Raw genomic sequence first — 20,819 nt, forward strand, 5'->3', positions numbered from 1 at the left:
CTGGGTCCCTGGTCGCCTAGGGGGCCTCTGGTAGCCGGGGGCCTGGTCTCATGGGGGCCCCTGATAGCCTGTGGCCCCTAGTCGCCTAGGGGGCCCTGGTCGCATGGGGGGCCTCTGGTCGCATGAGGCCCCTAATCGACTGGGGGCCCCTAGTTGCCTAGGGGGCCCTGATAGCCGGGGCCCGGTCGTATGGGCCCCTGATAGTCTGTGGCCCCTAGTCGCCTAGGGGGCCCTAGTCGCATGGGGGCCTCTGGTTGCATGATATTGAGGCCCCTGATCGCCTGGGGGTACCTAGTCGCCCAGGGGGCCCCTGGTAGCCGGGGGGCCTGGTCGCATGGGGCCCCTGGTTGCCTGGGGCCCCGGTCGCCCCTAGTCGCCTGGGGGACCCTGGTCGCCTTGGGCCCCTGGAAGCCTGGGATCCCCTGGTCGCCTGGGGGCCCCTGATCGCCTGAGGGCCGCTGGTCACCTAGAGGGCCCCTGGTCGCCTGGGGGCCCCTGGTCGCATGGGGGCCCCCTGGTCGCCTGGGGGCCCCTGATCGCTTTGGGGACCTGATCGCATTGGCCCTAGGTTGCCTGGAGGGCCCTGGTCGCCTGGGGCAGTGGGGCCCCTAGTCATCTGGAGGACCTGGTCGCCTGGGAACCCCTGGTCGACTGGGGGCCCCTGGTCGTCTGAAAGTACGCTTATCACCTGATTGATCCCAAATCATCTGAGTGACTACTGGCTACTGGATATAAGTAGTGACTGGAGTAGGCACTCATCTGAAGGAGCCAATATCTTTCACGGTGCCGGAGATATCACAGAAAAACAAAAAGGCTAAACTGAATACCCCCCAACCTTGGCCCCAAAGGCGTCATTGGCTAACACAGGGATGTGGGTCGATTTGCAATCGCATTTCCTCGTAAGTCCTATTCCTCCAATTAATACAGAGTGTCCCAGAATTACCCAAGCATTTATTTTCTGGCTAGAAGTACAATTGCGCTCGATTCCTAGTGAAACATATAATAGCCGCGTTTACATAGGGCTAGTTGCCAGATAGTGGAATTCCGATAACGAGACATTTACTCCCCACTATTATATTATATACCTACATATCCGGCATTGGAGGATGTTCAGTAATTGAGGCGCTCGCTCATAAAATGCCGTGCGTTTCATGCACACTCCTCAAGCAAAAATATTTTTACTTTCCAATTTTCCACATTTTCTCAAGGCTTAGACCGTTACAGAGACCGTTTTAATTGACTTTGATGAAGTTGAACGCGAGAAATCACAACCAAATGCTACATTAGGCTGTAAAGAACTGAATTGTGTTTTCCCACACACGTGGCGTTTTCTCACCTACGTCTGCAGGAGAGACCGGACCCACTATGCCCCCCCCCCCCACCATCGAAAGGTTCTTCATGACTCCCGGGGGCCCCCGGGGAACCTGGGGGGCCCTATACACTGTGGGGGGCCCTTTCGAAAGCAGGTGGCCCCCTCCTGGGCGAAATCCTGGGTACGTGCCTGCTCGGGTTAAATTGTTTTCAGTGCACCGTTATTTCAGTTAGCGATTAACCCAAATACACAGTTGTATGCTCATCAGTTAAATGGCGGGCCGGCAGAACCAGCCGAGTGAAGAGGGGGGGGGGGGATTTTATCGCGGGCAATCAGTCAACAGCGGGCTCGGTGCGTGCGGCGGCGGTGGCGCGCTTCCTGGCGCAGCTTTAACGAGGTGCGCGCCTATGTTGGGAAACCTTGAGCGCGTGCGGTTGGGCAAGAAGCCTTGACTCTTTCGGCGAGATGCAGTTTTGCTGGCGAGAGGCACGGGAGTGGAACAGCAGCTCACGCAAGCGCGAGCGCCGCTCATTATCCGCCCCTGGGCCGGCCGGGGCGCGCCAAAAACATCCGAACTGCGGCGCAATCACGGCGCGCGCGCGATGGGCGATTTCATGGTCAATGACGGCGGCCGCCGCTCGCCGGCTGAGCGCTGTGGGCTGGGGCTGTGCCCGGCGGGACAGTTGGACTCGCAGAGCGGTGGGTGTGTTATAGACTCCAGACTGACTTGTTTTGATCAGGTGGTTTGCTGTGCTCTAGTTGGATGGTAATCTCCACAGACTGACGGCGCTGTGCCCCGAATTGGATTACTGAGTGTGATGGACGGACGTAGCCGTCAAACTGTGACCTATCCGACAGCCAGAGGCTCTCGCTGTGATTTCGTCACGCGACCCAGCGCCGGGGATCGCGTTTGCGGCATCACGCCTCGCGCAGTTGCCGACCCGAAACCCGGCTGTCGGCCATGTTGGAGTCACGGAGCTGTCGGACAGCTCGGCAGCTGCCACAGCAGACAGCTGCCGACCGAGACTCGGCTGTCGGCCACGTTAGAGTCAAGAGCTTTAGAATTATGAGAACTGCTCTAGTCGGCGTGGAGGTGGCATGAGGACTGAGGAGGAGGGCAGGTTGGATTGCTACATGCTTCATCGTTGGCTGAATTTTTATGAACGGTCAGGAAAGGGAAGATAAGATTTGAGCTCCACTATGTATGCCAATGGATAGTTCTGGCTCTTTTAAAATCGTCACTTTTTTACAGGTAGAAATGTAGATTTCTCAAGGGCAAATGACGATAAAACTCCTTGCTCTGTTACTTGATATGTCCGAGTCCAGATATAACAAAAATATTATAAGCTAAAATTTTGAATAACTGTAACAAACGTATTAAAACTAAAAATTGACGAAGCAACTTACCTTTATCTCTCTGATCGTCGGAGATATAATAAATAGTGCACTCGCACTTGCGTTGATAATTGTCGGTTGCTTTGTCCGATGTTTTAGGGCCCTGCTTTTCCTAATTCAGCATTGTTGACGTGAAAATGAAACACGCGAACTGAGTGTACGCCCAAGCTTCTGAGCACCCATGCTTGGGATCACGTACGGCTAATACAAATTGTTTGTTATGCGTGTTTTAATTTATTTAAGTTGAACTGAACTAAAGATCGTGGACTTGACAATACTCAATTCACAAGCACGAAAGTAATCTTAAGTTTTCAAAGCTGGCGTAAATCAATGTCACTTCTTGCTTTGTCGGACTTTTCAAAAGCTCTTTCCGTGCTTCTGTCACCAAAGCGTTCGTTTCGTTTTTTCTTATCCTTAACTGTTTTGCTATACGTTTGAAGAATTGCATCTTGTTCATAGTCTACATATATTTTCTTCTTATCACCAGAGCTATTTAGGTGTGATGATTCCTGTTTTACCACATTAAGTAGAATTTGCGAACTTTCTAAAATCTTCTGGTAAGCCTTATCAGTTTCAACGATAATTCTCTCATATTCTTCCTTTAGTTGGATCTTCTTGGCCAGGCTCTCGTTGATCCTAGTGAGAGTTTCACTCAGGTTGTGAATTTGTGACTGAAGTGCTCTCTTTTCTGTCTCTTCTTTTCCTATTTGATCTTGAAGAACTGCTCTTCGGTATCTAAGTTCTTCTACAGTTTTCACCAATTCATTGTTGTAAGTTTGTAAATTTGGGCCGTGCTTGGACGACATACTGTGATTTTGCAGCCTTGCACAGAGAACAGAAACGAAACTGTTCGCATCGCTGAGAAAGGAAAACAGCCCAGCAGTTTATTTTTATTTTGCGTCGCGGGGGCTGTAATGCATGCATCTTCTTATTCAAATATGCCTGGGAATTACGACCTCATGAAAGTGAAGCGATCTTATTAAACAACTTAAGCTATTGAGTTTTTATTATCTTTCCTGAAGATTTTAAATTACCAAAAAAGATACATTGATATTGCAAAAGTGACGAGCATAAAAGGCTTTCGCTGTTACCTTTAACACGGTGAACTACTCGCCCCAGCCGATCTCGCCAGTCCGTCGTCTCTCTGACGCTGTCGCTCCTGTCTTTTGCCCGTGTCCCGCCCTCCCGCCGCGCCCCGCCGAGCAGGCGTCCTCTCCCTCCTCTCCGTCCGCCCCGCCCCGCCCCCTCTCGTCTCGGGCGCGTCTGCCGGCGCGACGCGCGGCGATGGCCCGGTATGCATCTGACCGCAGCCCCGGGGAGTCTGCGCCGCCGACCCGCGCGAGAAATGGCACATCACAGTTTAAGGTAGCCATCTTCTATCTCTGTCCGGCATCCAAAACCGGGGTGTTTGCCAGGCCCGTCCTCCACATTAATATCGCGCCCGGCGCCGCGCCCAGCCTCCCGCGCTGGCTCCGCCCTTCATCTCGGCGGCGGCCAATGGGCGCCGGCGGCGCGGTCACGTGACGCCGGCCGGAGCGGCCGCCCGGCGCGGCGGCGGCGGGGCTCAGACGGGCCGGTGTCGGGCGGTGGACGGTGGTGCCGGACTGTGTGTGCCGTGGTGATCGGGACCGTGCGCGTCTCTCTAGGACTGTCTGGCGGCGCGGCGCCGTGAACTGACCGACTACAGAGCCTGCTCTGCTCTCCTGCTGGGGAGCACAGCGCCGCAGCACACACGTGAGTCGCACGGCCGGGGGTCTGGAGGGGGCCCGGCGGCCTGCGGTTAGACACGACTGCATCCTGCAACTGCACGGTCGCTGTCGTCTGCGGTCCGCGCCGTGCCGGGCCGGCTGCAGAGTTCACTGCCACTCCGGGAAACCTTCCCATGTCCGGGCAGATTTCGGTGTGACGAGCCGGCCAAAAACCCGCCCGACCTCGTGTGAAAATCCGTCGCCGAGTGGGCTCAGTCTGAAATAGAGTGGTGCGCCACAGCACCAGTGTTGCCTCGGCGGATTTGCTGCGTAGCTTTGAGTAGGTCCTTTTTTCTGCATTCTCATTGGGCATGTACTTAGGTACTCAGTGTGTAGATGCGTCGGCATTTTTGCATGCGGCATTTGCCCAGTGATGCGTGTTATATAAATATTTAATCTTCAACTTCCGGTCGTTCCTTTAATTGAAAAAGTCAGGCGAATCCCTGCTAAGCTTCTCTGCTATAGTCCGCTATTAAGCTTTCATGTAATTTTTAAGTATCTTTTCTAAAAATTATTAATGGGGTAAGCGGCTGCACGCCAAAAGATGCTACCAAACCAAAATTCATGATTGCATGTAGATATATGGGTTCCATGGGGAAGTGACTGCTCCATCCGCACTGTTTGTTGTTGTTTTTAGCATACCAAGTCTTCGCGTTGAGAGGCCTTTTTCGTTTAATTTTACTGCGGTTCGTATGACAAGTTATCAGTTACTGAGACGTCATTTTTGCAGATCCAAACTAGGGCTAAAAATATAGTCTGGCAGATTTGAAGGGAGGGGGTATCAAGAGCGAACGTGGGGACTGGAGCGGCTGAAAGTAGCCTTTGCAGTGCGGTGCGCGGTGCACACCATGCTGTTTTTTTTTCCGAGAGTCGGCCTTATTGAATTTTCCCCATAGACGGCTGAGTGCTGCGGTCACTGCACTCAGTCCAGACATTCAGGTGTGGCCGAGGTATCGACTTTCCCCCGCTGGAACAATGTTGACCCTATCTGAAATAATAACCATAGATATACAATGGCAAGCCGCGTATTTGATGCACTCAAATAGCCTATGCATGTAACTCTGATAGTATTCTACACGGCTGTGTCTATATTTAGGGGATCGCGTTCAAATTGTACTTTATAATCGAAATAGAAACAGTACGTGCCACGTTTCTTACCAATCAGCAAGGAATTGGACATTGCATGTCGCCCTGTTTTGAGTCTGTTGGCTGTCGAATTCATCAATAGCGGCACGCGGCGTTCGCCACTGCCGGCCGCCGAGTGCCAACCACGGCATAACTGCATCGGTCATCACACGAACACGCCACACGCCGGCGGCGGCAGCTAACTCGGCCGCTGGGCGGTGTGGCCTCTGTGCCGTCCAGCCCCGCTCCCTGGCCCGCCCCCAGCCCCCTGTACCCCACCCAGCCCCGCGGGCCGGGCCGGGCCGCTCTGACCTTTGGACGGGACCGGAGCCCGGAACCTGACCCGCAGCGCCCCGCGCCCCACCGACAGACCCAGGCACGGCGCCGCCGCCGCTGAGGCACGCCTCATTTCCCGGATAGTCCGGGTGCTTATGTGTAATCCACGGGGTGTTCTAGGGCTGAAACATAACTGCTGCTTTGCATCGTATATTTGCATAGATCGTACATTTGCTGGCGCCCGTTTAATGTAACGTTGTTCGGACCAAACCACGGGATGTGTGGGCCGCGGCCGTATACCCTACCGTAGCCGAGCCGTGTCGGTGCCGTGTGTGCCGTAGTCACGGCCGCAGCCGTGTGAGCAGACTATACGCCCGGCTTGGAGATCAGCCGTGGCGAGGCCGCAATGACCGTGCTCGTCGCTAGGACCATCTCCACTTCTAGCACTACTGGCCCAGCCGGTCAGATGCGCTCGTGCAACGAATCAATAGAGAAAAAGTAGTGCAAGAATAGGTCACACAAAATCACCACTTGTTTCAAACTCTTTCATCTCGGTGTGGTGTTTCGTATACACCGTGGCTCGTGCAGTACCGTGCAGTACTGTTCTGGCCGTGCGGTGCCGTTTTAGCCGCGCCGTGCCGTCCGTGCCGTCCGTGCCGCGCCGTGCCGTCCGTGCCGTCCGTGTCGAGCGGCGCCGTCCGTGCCGTGGCCGGTCCGCCGTCCGGCCGTGGTCGGGGTTCATGTGCGGCCTTACCGGCCCGCCTCGGGGCGGCGCAGGGTATTGGGGTGGCCGCTGCAGCTGTGCTGATTTCAGCCGCCCGTCCAGCCGCTCACCGATACAGTATGATCAGCAGCGCTGCCCGGCATCTGCAGGAGAAGGAATCAATCCGTTAGCACCCATATGACAGTGACTGGGCAAAACGCTGTCCAACAGTCTCTGTCTATGCATATTGCACAGCATACCATTTCTTAGCCCATCCCTCACTACCTTATGACTCTGTCAGATATTTACCATCAGCACATATTTAACAATATGGTGATATGGCATTTGACGTGTGTTTGTTCTAATTGGTACCAAGCCTAATCTAGTGCCCTGCCGCGAAAGCCGCTGGGAGCCGCACCTGTTGCCGCGGGGAGGGAGGGGGCACTTGTAGAGCGAAATCCAGGCGGGGAGGGAGGGAGGGGAGCACCTGTAGAGCGAAATCCAGGCGGTCACGAGGGGAGCCGTGCGCTGCGGTGGAAACGGGAAACGCACCTGTTACTGGGGAAGACACCTGTACTGAGTGGTGTTGTGAATATGCAACTGCACGCAGACAATAGGCAGATCAGAAGGGCGACGGCAGATTAAATGGCTTAGACTAGGTGCAACGGTCTGACCTGTAGTCCACGCAAAGCACCACCAAGTCGGGACCTCGACCACAGACAGACGCACCCACCACAAACAGTAATATATATTGGTAACGGTTGGTGACTAACTTGGTCGTTTTCAGATGAGCCCGATTGATTGAGATAGCGATGCAATAAACCTGCATGATGTGGTGATAAAAATTGTACCTATAGCTTTTAGAAGAATGAGTGGGATCATATGTAAACAAACAAAGAGGCACATCTTGTGCCGACTACCGAGTGATTTCAACAAATGTTCGCGGCTACGCTCAGCAAGATTTTCACAGAGGCAATCTCGAAGTAGATTTCACTATGTCTTCTCAATGTTAACTTTTTAAGAAATTATTTGACAATCAGAGACATTTAATTACGCTGACAATGTGCGCACTTGTACAATCGATTGACACTACGGCTAAGCTCGAGGGTTACATTGCTACAGAGATTAGTATTGAGCACGCGTCTTTTCATCGCCTGTATTTGGGAATTTACATAAGATCTCAGGAATGGAAACCCGGAATTCAATTGTCATTTCTGCTTTTAGCACAATCATGAGGTGTTGTGTTAGCGCTCCAATCAACCCTGGTTATCTGTTGTAGTCTGCTACTGTAAAGCACAATTCTTTGTGCATGCACGGCTACTGTTGGCCACAATTAGGTGCGGCCCGTATCGATGGCTGGGCTCCAGCTGGGTCGTTAGCCGGCGCCGATGACTTGTTTCGGCCGGCCCGGGACGCACGCAGGCCAATTTTCCGCCGACGGAAGTTCCGTGACGACGCGGCACGGGACACTTTTTCGGAAAATCCAGACTGTTAGAGCCCAACATGCGACATTTGCCGGTGCGGGAAAAAACACCGGCTGTCACTTGGTGTCGGGTGAATGCATGGCACCGTAGTATTCTAAGTACGGCGGCGGCGCCGTGATTCACGAAGGACGTCCCGGGTCGGGCGGCCGGGACCGCTCACGGTCCCGGTACTTCTCGCAGGAGTACCTACCGGTACCGCTGGTACCGGTACAGTGGACGGCGTCACGACTTCTCGATAGCAAGAAATTGGCGGTATTTGATAACATGTTGTCAAGCTCGTAATCAAAAGTTGACGTCGACTGAACCTTGACAGTTATCCGTTTATTTTTGTTCGTTTGTCCGAGTTAAAATTTACTGTTCATGTGAACCATTTAAGCGTTGCTTAAAACGGCTTAAACATACCGGCTCATTGACGTAAGTGAAATGGGAATTATATTTAGCTGTCGTAGTTATTGGGTGTGCTAATCAAAAGTAAAGGAGTTAAGGACGGTTCATTGCCGCGTACCTGTGATGTGACGCTGTAACAAAGATATTTTACCCGCGCGGTGTAGCAGGTAGCATTCTGACCTGCACTACCACCCTACGAAGCACAACAATAATTCGCTGTTGTTTCCCCTGGCACTTGTAGAGCTGAGTTGGTGATTTCTCCGAGACCACAATAGGGTATATCCCGCCGCTGAGGCCGTGCCGTGTTGCGCTGACTCGGCGGGGCCTGACCTCTCAGACCCGGGTCCTCCCGGGGGGGGGGGGGGGGGTCAGTCGGGTCTACGCTGACCTCTGACCTCAGCGGCACGTCATCAGACGGCGCTGAGCGGGCAGTGCGGTCCGCTCAACATTGTCTGCCTCCGGTCCCCCGGCCCGGTCCGTCCCCTGCCGCAGGCCGGCGGACCCAGAGCTGACCGGTCTGTGTCCCGTCAGCGGCTGAGGCTGCAGGGTCACCCGGCACCCGGTGACACCCCCACTGGACCGCCGGCTGCGTCAGGGAACTCCTGACGTCACCAAACACACGGCGTCATCAGCAGGCCGCCCTGGATCACCCGCGGCCCATCGTCGGCACTCATACAGTTCATCGGTCTCATTATACGCCTGAAACTTGGACACGTGGCAATATTGTGCTACATGTCTAATGAAAAACTTCATCATCAACTAGCGTTGAGCTCGCGTTTATTTTTGCCCGTTTGTATCAGCGTATTCCAAGATCACGCGGTCTCAATAAATCATGGCTGACACCGAGCCCGGCACCCGTCTGACCGACTCGAATCACACCCCTGATATCGAGTTACAAACACCAGCATAATTGAGCTGTGGTCGGCGACCTACTTCTTCGCCTCGGGTCGAGATGCGCACTGAATTTCAGCAGCACGTATCGTGTCTCGCTGTTGATTTTATCTTTTAAAACCCCTGACGCTGTAACAAGAAGCACGAACATTGCTCAAACGCCAATTTCTGGTACCTAAGCCTACATAGAAGTGGATGCTGCTGCTAAGCTGCCAGAGCCATCTCAGAGGAGTGCTGGGCGGTGACCGGTCTCATGCGGCTTCGACTACCGTTCCCAGAGGAATCGCGAGTTGCTCCGCTGTCCCGCCGTCCCGTCCACTGTCCCCGAGGACCGCCGCCCGTCCCACCGTCCCGCCGCCGCGCCCAGCCGGGCCGCGTCACTCCAGAATCAGATGTGTCAGCGATAGCCCCAGAAAGAAACACGCGGAAAGCCGGACTCACCCGCAAAAAGACATTGTGCAATGTCGACCGGCGACTGCAGGTCGTCCGTACAGGTTGTATGCAGGCCTTATCTCATGCGCCATCTGCCGTCCCGCTCCCGAAGATAAGGATGATTTAGAGCAGAGCGTGTTCCGGTCGCGGGGCGTGACCGGCCCGGAGGGAGGACCTACACGCCGCTCGGACCGTGTGTGAGACTCGGCCGCTAACGAGCGTCGCCCTGCCAGATCTCGACCCCGTTCATTTTGCACGCTCGTGTAAAACAACAAAATTACATGCGAGCTGTTCTGCAAAAAAAAAAAATGAACATCAACCAATTTCTTGCGACAATGCTCGAAACTATCCAACCATCACATTTTGCTCCTCAGCTGTCGTCAATAATCTGTTCCGCACGTTACGTGTTTTGTTGTTCGACTCTGCATCCTCCAGCCGTCTTGTCTCACCTCCGATGACTCGTGCCTCCCCGGCGAGGGATTGGCGCCCCCGCCCAGCACCACCCACTGATGTTCAGCAGTGGGGCGCCTCTGAGGTGGCCCTGTGACCCCGGCACCACCCCCTCTGCTATCCAGCAGTCTCTGCGGTGGCCTGTGACCCGGCGCCTCCACCAAACCTTTTGTGACACGCGTCTGCGGTGTATCTGCAGCGGCGGCTCGTCATTACCGCCTGTATCGGACCGCCCCCGGTGCCACACCGCCACATCATCACTTCTATAATTAAATAACGATTATCGCCGGGATCTGCGGCCGGCCGACGGGGCGTCTGGGCGCCCGCCCGCGCTCAGGGTGTCGATAGCACGTGTGTCATCGGCCACCGGCGACCCGGCGCCCCGCCGGCCGGCCAGGGAGGGGCGCGTGCCGCCGGAGCCGCGGCCGGCAGGGCGCCGTGCAGATGACTGAAACGTGACTCGGGGAGCGGCACTGTGCCGCCCTATGGCCCGCGGTTGGATGGGCGGAGAGGGTGGAAAACAGGGAGGGAGCCGCCGGAGTGACCGGCCGACACGGCCCCGCACTGTGTGTGGTATACGTATAGCTTCGCGTCGAGCACGGCACGGCGATGTACATCATTCTGCAAAGAACTTGAAGCAACGCTAATGAGATAGTGTTGTCTGCATCTAATTTCATGTTTCAAATCGATAAAGATGTGAAGGTTTCATGACAAATAACAAAACATTGTGCTAAGCGGACATTTCGATGTTTCTGAAGGTTAGATCACATCAGTCCAATCAAGTAATATGATTTACCGCACTATCCTACCCGAACTGATAAGATGGCTGGCATCCCCGATCGGACGTCGTTTCCTTTCCGGCCGGAAACTGCCGGCGGGCATCAAAAGGCCGCCGGCCCGACACCGGCCGTCCACCCGGCCCGACACCGGCCGTCCACCCGGCCCGGCACCGGCCCGACACCGGCCGTCCACCCGGCCCGGCACCGGCCGTCCACCCGGCCCGACACCGGCCGTCCACCCGGCCCGACTCCGGCCGTCCACCCGGCCCGACTCCGGCCGTCCACCCGGCCCGACACCGGCCGTCCACCCGGCCCGACACCGGCCGTCCACCCGGCCCGACACCGGCCGTCCACCCGGCCCGACACCGGCCCGACACTGGGAGTCTACCCGGCCCGACTCCGGCCGTCCACCCGGCCCGACACCGGCCGTCCACCCGGCCCGACACCGGCCGTCCACCCGGCCCGACACCGGCCGTCCACCCGGCCCGACACCGGCCGTCCACCCGGCCCGACACCGGCCGTCCACCCGGCCCGACACCGGCCGTCCACCCGGCCCGACACCGGCCCGACACCGGCCCGACACTGGGAGTCTACCCGGCCCGACACCGGCCGTCCGCCCGGCCCGACACCGGCCGTCCACCCGGCCCGACACCGGCCCGACACTGGGAGTCTACCCGGCCCGACACCGGCCGTCCGCCCGGCCCGACACCGGCCGTCCGCCCGGCCCGACACCGGCCGTCCACCCGGCCCGACACTGGGAGTCCACCCGGCCCGACACCGGCCGTCCACCCGGCCCGGCACCGGCCGTCCACCCGGCCCGACTCCGACCGTCCGCCCGGCCCGACACCGGCCGTCCACCCGGCCCGGCACCGGCCGTCCACCCGGCCCGACACCCTGCAGGACTTTCTGTCGGCTTTTCTGCAGCGCGCCCGCTACATCCGTCGTGTGGGAATGCTGGCCGCCGCCGTACCTGAACGACGCCAGCCTTCCGACGGTGCAGAGCCCCGGGGAACTGGGCGCAAACTGGGGCGGATCCTGGAGCCTTTCGGGGTAAACCCTTCGATCCACCGGCCGGTCCCGCGGCGCCGTCCGCCCGAACGGTCGTCATCCCCGTTCTTTCTGTAGTCGAGGACTGCAGGCAGACATACTGGCCGTCGCTCTCCAAAGCTGCGACAAAGCTGACGAAAGTCCATGAGTAGGAAAATCGCCTGTGCTCCGTGTGCCTCGATTTTTGTCGCGTTCATTCGTCGCGCCGCGTTGAGTCAGAAGGAAAGATCATCGCAGAAGTGTGCATTGGCTGTTACTCGATGCACACAAAAAGGGAAATGAATCTGTATTTTATTGTGAACAATAGGCGCTGGCAGTTCAAAGAGACTCATTCATTGTGGTCCTGACTGAAGTTAACAGACTCGGAGCACCACTTTTGTTATTGGTTCAAACCGGTTCGGTATACGGATAATGCCCAATTTACCTTCCAGACATGCGTAATGCTTTGACCTGTATTTGATGAGCAATTGAGCAATTTTGACACCTTATGCAGATAAGATCAATACAAATTAATCTAGTCAACTGAGACTTGTTATACATGGTGTCCCATTTGTTCAATGTAGCGCGTATCTTAACGATAACTGGTCATCACACGTCACTTTACCGAGCCTTTGGATAGCGTTAGTAACCATTGCCTTCAATGGCTGGCATCATTGCCCTGAGCAGCCGTACGCCCCAGCTGTCCACTGTTCGGTGCGGTGGTAACTGGACCACTGAACGCGGCGTGGGAGACGCGCCATCTGCCGCCGCCGCGCCGCCGCTCGCCGCTCTGTGTCAGTTGTCTCTCCCTTCGACCGGGTGGTGCGCCACGGGAGAGCCGCCCCGCACCGCGGCGCACCGCCGCGCCGCCGCCGGCAGCGACAGACACTCTCGTTTTCACCCCGAGAGGTGTGTTTGTGGCCAGCCAACACTTTCAATGTGGGATATTGTGAGGTATGGTGCGGACGACTCCGTGCACTTGTTCACACTCAACAGGGCGTGTTTGAGGCTGGGTAAATATAGAATAGTAAGACTGACTCCGCCGGCCGGGCGGCAAGGCGCCGTCAGCTCTGTTTACGTTCCATTTCGTCCAAATTACCCGCCCATCCGTCACTCCTGACAAGTTGCCGGCTTACTAACAACCGTAATAACGTCAAAGAAAGTGCTGTAAGTGGTACTGGGAGACGGGCCGCGCCGGTCACGGCGGGCGGGACCCCCTCCCCCCCCCCCAGCTCACGGCTCGGGCCTCGGGGTGGTCCTCCGTCCCAGGCCCAGCAGTGGCCGTTCCGTCTGTCCGGTTCCCTCTGTGACTCCGGTCCCCCCTCTGACCGCCCCGTCCCCTGTCGGCAGGAGTCGCTATGGAGGCGCAGTACATCGCCTCGTCGGCAGAGGCCGAGATGGCCTACTCGCAGCAGGCCATGTACCAGCAGTACTACTCGCAGATGGACTACCGCTGCTCGCCCATGGAGATGGGCTACTCGGTGCGTGCCGACGCCGCCGGCGGCGACCTGTACGGCCGCGGCTACATGGGCCACCTGGCGCCCTCCATGGTCGGCGCCGCCGCCAGCTACGACTACAGACTGATGCCGGCCGGCAAAATGTGCGGCGAGCTGCCCCCCGGCGGGCCCCCCGAGAAGAAGGGCAAGGAGGCGCGCATCCGGCGGCCCATGAACGCCTTCATGGTCTGGGCCAAGACGGAGCGCAAACGGCTGGCCGACGAGAACCCCGACCTCCACAACGCCGACCTCAGCAAGATGCTGGGTAAGTGAGCTGCGGCCCCGCCGCACGACCCGTCCCGTCCCCAAACACTGACCGAGCAGGAGCACCGGGCGCTGACGGCCCCTGACCCAGTGGGGCCGGACAGGGGCCCGGGACGGCCGACCGTCGCCAACGGCGGACACAGCGGCTCCCGGCGGCTCCCGGCGGCTCCCGTCGGCTACCGGCGGGCTCTCGGCGGGCTCCCGGCGGGCTCACGGTGGCTCACGGCGGGCTCTTGGTCCTCCTTTGGCTCACAGGGGCGGACAGTCAGGAAGCTCAGTGCGGGGCCCGCCTGTCGTCCCCAATGGAGACGGATTGTGCGGGTGGGTAATAGCCGCACTGATTACAGAGCGGCTGGGGCGAGTTAAGTGCCGCAGTCGCTGCCTAATCTCCCCCTATGCTCTGCCGGATGACACAGGCTCCCCCAGAGCCGGGTAAAAATGAGACAAATTTGGTGACAGACTATTTTCTCGGCGCCTGACGCGCAGCTGCCGGATGACACGCGCGGCTCGGCCGGGTCGACCCGTGTCCCGGACAGTTTATTTGCCACCTCCGCCTTTCACTGACGAGCAATTAGCGTCCGCCGCCCTGCATGTTGTCTCCTCATTGTGCAACGGGGCCGCGCTGCGTGAGCTCTATCATAATGACATCGGGCCCGGCGTGGGGCGCGACAGGTCGTGGGAGCTGACCGGCAGGGGCCGGGGGCGCGACCCGCCGTGGCCCGGGCACCCGGTGGGAGGCGCGTGACGGAGACGGTCGGCCCGGCCCCGCCGTAACTCGTGAGCCGAGCACGCCGTCTCGGCGGTGGCCGCGCGCGGTGGCCGTGGCTCGTGCCCTCGCCAGTTTACTGCTGATGAGCCATGATTATTAGCGACTGTTGAAAGCCAGGTGATTAAGATTTAAATGGCGAGTTCCTGCACGTGGGGCGAGTGTCAGCCGCCTAGGCCAGACCGCCTCTTAGAGTGACAGCGGCCCTAAAGAGCATCCTCCCCCATCAGCTGACGGGCGAAAACGGCATAAAGAGCATACGGAAGACGGGTGAAGTCATGCATGCATACTTACCGGTTGTGTTCGTTTGGTGATAATCTGGTAGGTAAGTGGAAGGCATGATAATTACTCGGGTTGTAAAGCATACGAATATGGCGATGTCACGTCATTTCAAGACTTCTTGCGCAACAACCAGCCACTATCTATGCAGTGTATGAAAAGTTGCTAGGCATACATAAACTAAGGCCTTACATCAATCCCCAATACCCATGACTTTCTTCACAAACGAAAGTCAATAGATAACTACCTGAGCTGCGTCCCATTGTTTACCGTACCGTACCCCGTAGCCCCGGGTTCGTTCGGTGTCCCGTGTCCCCTGGACCGGCCCTGTGGCTGCTCCAGTGCTGTGGCCGCCGGTTACCCGCCCACCGCCGGCCACAACACCGCATTGTCCATCGCGCCCGTCCGCAGGCCAGGGGAGCCGGGCCGGGCCGCGCGGCTCCTCGGGGCCGGCCGGCCGGTCCGTCCAGTCAGCAGTACTGAGCGCGGCTCATTGCACGTGCTGAGCCGTAACTGGGGCAGCCAGAGGTCAGCAGATGACGCTGCACCGCTGTGTGTGTGTGTTTGTGGTCCCCCATCCACCCGCCGTGCCGGCCGTACACACCAGTTGACTCGGCCTGAGCTCAGATCAGGCGAGAGCTGGGACTGAGCGGGGGCGGCGGGGGCGGCCACCCGTCCCACGCCCCGCCCCCGGCTGATTGTGGGAGCCCCTCACTGGGCCAGCAGAGTGTGGGAGTACTGATTCAGGTGCCTGGGAACGCGCCCCCGTGCCGGCCCCAGACGCGTACCGATTAAATGGAGCCAGAGGATATTGCTCGGCCGCACGCTGATTGCCGGGCTGCGCTCTCCAAAACAAAATTGGGACCCATCGTTACGTCAAATATGCTTTTGACATGCTTATCTACCCAGATGACAAAACGCCTATACACCTTTGCAACGCATCAATTTAAGATTGAGCAATGAGCATGTAAATTCATTAAATTGTATAGCTAGGAGTACAAACAAGGTAATGCAAAAAAAAGGCAACGAATAATACACTACAAAGTGTATAAAACTTACAAGTCAAAGGCGACAAGTCTGCTAACAAAATCTCTCCGTGCCAGCCTGTGTGCTGTTTGGAGTCACATCATAGGCAGAGGGCACTCGAATGGATGTCAGAGCACGGGTCTTGCAGCCGCTGAAGTGTCGAATACTAGACGTGTTCTCGCCTTCAGACGGAATGCCTTCAGGGTGTCGAGTTGCCCATTACTGATCAAAACAGGCCGGGATCTACAGCGGAGTCCGGCTCAGTGCTCGGCGGCTCGCCCGGAGTTACTGGGTCCGGTACAGTAGGTCTACTAAAAAAGTCCCCCGCTCCAGAGGCCGCCGGCCGGCCGAACCCCCGGATTCCAGCCCCGACTCTATTGCGCAGACCGCGGCAGCGACACGGGTCAGGTCGCGGCGCCCGGCGAGTGGGTCAGTTGGCGGCGGCCGGCCGTGGAGTGAGGACGCCGCGTGAGGGGCGCAGAGATGCCGCAGTGCAGAGGAGGTGAAGATAGTGACTCTGCACGATGCGGGAAATGATGCCTTTGTGATCTAAATTAAACACCTTCAGTGCATATCCTCCCTTGCCCCATTCCTATTTTATCATAATCCTTCAATAATCCGTAATGACCACAGACCATTCAACGCAAGCAAGCAAACAAAACAACCCGTTTAGCGGCGACATCATCTCGGATAAAAAAGCGTTAGTGATGATTAGAATAGACTTAGCGCGGGGGCAAATCGAGGGGTATATATGTATCACATACCGAGTATTTTATTCCCATCTAGCGAAATAAGATTGGGGGTCTTGTCCAACAAGTCAGCGGCCAGCTTCTAGACACAGATAAATGCTTTGATTTCGGTCGCATCGTTATCTGCAATAATTCGAAGCGAGGTTTAACCCTCGCCGGCCGAGAAGAAGAGGTGGATGCCGCCACCATGTATTTTTTTGCGGTAGCTCAAAGCACTGATGATAGAAGGCTGACATTTCATATGCCTCACATTTGATTCAAGCCGGATCATTTGACATCAACCACGTTTTCAAGTCAGGTCACTTAACTATGACGTCTTAACCCTCGCCGGCCGAGGGGCGGGTGCCGCCCCCCATAGGGTTTTTTCGCGATAGCTCCAAACACGCTGGCGATAGAGAGCTGAAACGTGGCATACCTGACCCTTGATTCAAGCCGGATCTTTTGACACCAACCGCATTTTCGGGTCAGGTCAGGTAACTGACCTATGACGCAGAGCCTATTTTAAGGGAATTTGACTGGGGGGGGGGGGCAGCCTGGAAAATTGTCTTTAATAACCCATTAACCCTCGCCCGTATTGGTGTTTTCCAGCTGCGAACGTAACTATATGGGGGGAGGGCCTTGGAACCTCCCCCCCCCCTCCTTGCCGTTTCGCCCCTGATCGAGCTAGAGCTTCGCGAAAAAAAAACGAGCGTGTTGCCCGTGATGAAAGGAGCCGATGATGATGATTTTAAGGTCCTTGGTCATCGGTTGACCTTCCAGGTCAGGTCAATGACCCAAAAGTCGGGAAAATCGAGACCTGTTAGAGCGTCGTAAAGGGTGGCTGCTATGGTTTTTTCGGGGTGCTGATCACGAATATCATGTTAGTTATGATCATAGATGATGTCTTCATGCATTTAGGCCAGGTCGGGTCAGGTCAGGTCAGGTCAACCAGTAAGGGTTTTGCCGGGTATTCGTAGTAGGTGGCAACCGCCTCTGACAGCTTCGTAACATGTTACGACGGCATCAAAACTACTTCGTAAACGGTCAAATGGCTGCTAAATTCGAATTCAGCTCCAAAAACTAGCCTAGAAACATATAAAACTCGACCATGTGAACCGAGGTCATCAAAGGTAAATGACCTGACCTGACCTTCCGGTGACCTTGACACCCACCCTAAGGCATGAGAGCAACATCATATCCCATGTTTGAACGTTTGAAACAACGAAAAGACAAGACTGCAAACGCGCGGCTAATGCGAGGCAACATACGCCGAATCGCGATCCCGGCCAAACATGGTGCCATGGTGCTAGTCCGTCGGTGCATCTGAAAGAACTGTGGTGCCCCTGACAAGCCTGAAGTTCCAACGACATGCCCGTGGTGCCCCTGACAGGCCCATGATGCCCTTGCGAGGCCGTTGGTGTCCCTGCTAGGCCGGTGGCGCCTCTGCTAGGCCGCTGGTGCCCCTTGGCCCTGACAGGACTGTGGTGCTCCTGACAAGCCTGGAGTGTCCCCGACAGGCACGTTGTGCTACTAACAGGCCCAATGTGTCCCTGCGAGGCCGGTGGTGCAACTGCCAGGCATGTGGTGTCCCTGCTAGGCCTCTGGTGCCCCTGGCATGCCTGTGGTGCCCGTGCAAGGACTGTGGTGTCCCTTGGCCCTGACAAGCCTGAGGTGTCCCCGACAGGCCCGTGGTGTCGCTGACAGGTCCGTGGTGCCCTTGCTAGGCCTGTGGTGCCTCTGGCAGGCCTGTGGTACCCCTGGCGGGCCTGTGGTGGTACCCCTGACAGGCCCAAGGTGGTGCCCCTGCGACGCCGGTGGGGCCCCTGGCAGGTCTGTGGTGCCCCTGGCTGACCTATGGTGCTCTTGCTAGGTCGATGGTGCTCCCAACAGACCTGTGGTGCCCCTGACAGGCCGGTGGTGCCCCTGGCAGGCCTGTGGTGTCCCCGGGCCCCAAGGGGGCGGGAGGTCATGACCCATATGACCCACCCTTGGATCCACCACTGGTCATTACTTGCAGACTGACTTATTTGACATCCATTGCAAAACAAGTCACAGTAGTATGTTTGTCACCCTGTTTCTTTATGCCCATTTTTATAGTGGGCAAATCTCGACGACTGGGGGGAGCAATTCTGTTGTGTGCGGGGGAATTTGCCCCCCCCCCCCCCCCCAGTTAACATGTCAAAATAGGCCCTGCTATGACGTCATAATTAAACCTCTGCACGGTCTTCAGATGTCACAACTTCGCAACGCCCTCACGGCCAGAGGACCTTTCACAGGGAAATGAAACCTGCAGGATCTAGTATCCATTACGAGTCCCATAGCTTGTATATCTCAGATTTTTCCTAAAGGTCATATGAGGTCAGGTCATTTCAGTCAATGACCTGACAGGTCAGGTCATTATAAGTCATAATGACCTGTCAAGTCATTATAAGTCAATGGGGAAAATGAAAATTGCTATTCTGGCGCCGGGAACAATCTCCAACTATCTCAAGCACACAGAATCGTGATTTGATGCACTCCTTACAAGGTTAGATGCGTCACTTTTGCAATGTTGACCTTGCGTGACGTCATTTATGACGCCATCAAGGTCATATTAGTTTTTCGTCAATAACTCCCGATCAAATTGAGCTAGCGAGTCGGGAAAGCCACCAATGGACTCAGGAAGACCTGCCAAATCGAATGATATGCGACATGACCTCTTTCGACCAACTTCGTGACCTGGGGGCGCTGACCTGACCGTGACCTGGGGTCAACACCCTAAGTTGACCTGACCCAAACAAAAAGTATATCATTCGACGCGCCTGACCGAGGCGAACACGATGCTGCCAAAATCTCGGCTCTGCAGCCGTTTATTGCGAAGTTATTCAACAAAAACTGAACCGTACCTTGGGGCACTTGACCTGACCTCAGAGCTCACCGGCTGACCTAGGGCCTTAAAATCGGGTACCAATCTCTGCGTCTCGTAACGGCGCACACGCTCGTTTTTCCGCAACGCGCTAGCTCCACCAGGGGCGAAACGTGAGGGGGTCGTACCCACCCCCTCCCCCCCTCGGCCGGCGCGTATGTAGAAAACTAATAGGTCCGGCAAGGGTTAAGTAAACCTCTGCATGATTGTCGGTTATAAAATGATGCAAATCCGCAATGAACTTAGTTTCATATAAGCATAATGGGGAAATATGGAAACTGTTAATTTGCCTTCGGAAATAATCTGAAACTATACCTCAAGCACATGAAATCGTGACTTCCTACATTCTTGGCAAGGTCTAATGCTTCACTTTTGCATTGTTCACCTTGCGTGACGTCATTTATTACGTAACTAGGGTCATAGGAGTGCTTCGTCAATAACTCCCGATCAAAATGAGCTAGCCAGTCGGGACAGCCATCAATGGACTTGTAAGACTTGCCGAATCAAATGTTATGCAACATGTCCTCCTTTCAACAGCTTCGTGACCTGTGTTGCCCTAACATGACATTGACCTGAGGTAAACATCCTAAATTGCTTCACCTAAGCAAAAAAGCATATAAATCGACGCGTCTGAAAACAGAGAACACGATTGTATCGAAATGACGATAATGCGACCATTTTTGCGAATCTATTTACCAAAAACCGATCCAATGCCTTGGGGCCCTTGACCTGCACTAAGAGGTCACTGATATTTTAAAATGGGGTACCAGTTGCTGCGTCACCTAACGACGCAAGCGCTCGTTGTTTTTTTCCGCGAGGCTCTAGCAGCTAGCTCAATTATAGGAGCTAAACATGGGGTTGGGGAATCGCTCCATTCTCACTCACTATTTGGCCGGGATAGTGTTTGCAATTATTGTTAAAATCTAGCATTTTAAGATTTCAAATGACCCATTTTTCCCCTCCCAAGTCTTTCGATTCAAGGTCATAACACCAGGTCACGTCAAGTGACCTTACCTCAAGGAAAGTTCCTGTGAAAGTTCCTCATCATATCTATACCGACTAACCGATCGCTTTAGAACTTTCAGCGATTTCAATGGGCAACAGAATATGTATTTGAAACTTTTACTTTGCAAGTTTGACATTGTTGACAGAAAGGCCGCGTCAATTATGAGATCGCTCAAGTCAATGGGAGAAAATTGAACTGCGGTTTTTTGGACGGAACGCATAATAAACACTCTGAAAACATGTGGTGCTTGATGGGATACCATACTGAATGAGAAAATTGTTTGTTTGTTGGGAGCCATCTTTTTCGGTCTGAAAAGGCCCTTGCAGAGACATGACATTTAA

General features: G+C 55.9%; 1 protein-coding gene across 1 annotated transcript in view; it reads left to right on the forward strand.

The window, feature by feature from the left end:
* The first annotated feature begins 4,273 nt into the window (after window positions 1-4,273).
* Window positions 4,274-20,819, forward strand: part of LOC122387064 (transcription factor Sox-7-like) — a 69,434-nt gene continuing 52,888 nt past the window's right edge. The window contains exons 1-2 of the mRNA XM_043376877.1: window positions 4,274-4,441; window positions 13,359-13,769. Of these exons, the coding sequence (XP_043232812.1) occupies window positions 13,367-13,769 (403 nt within the window). The 5' untranslated portion in view covers window positions 4,274-4,441; window positions 13,359-13,366. The remainder of the gene's footprint in view (window positions 4,442-13,358; window positions 13,770-20,819) is intronic.

Source organism: Amphibalanus amphitrite, unplaced genomic scaffold (genome assembly GCF_019059575.1).
Source record: "Amphibalanus amphitrite isolate SeventyFive unplaced genomic scaffold, NRLGWU_Aamphi_draft 000272F_arrow, whole genome shotgun sequence".
Classification (NCBI taxonomy): domain Eukaryota; kingdom Metazoa; phylum Arthropoda; class Thecostraca; order Balanomorpha; family Balanidae; genus Amphibalanus; species Amphibalanus amphitrite.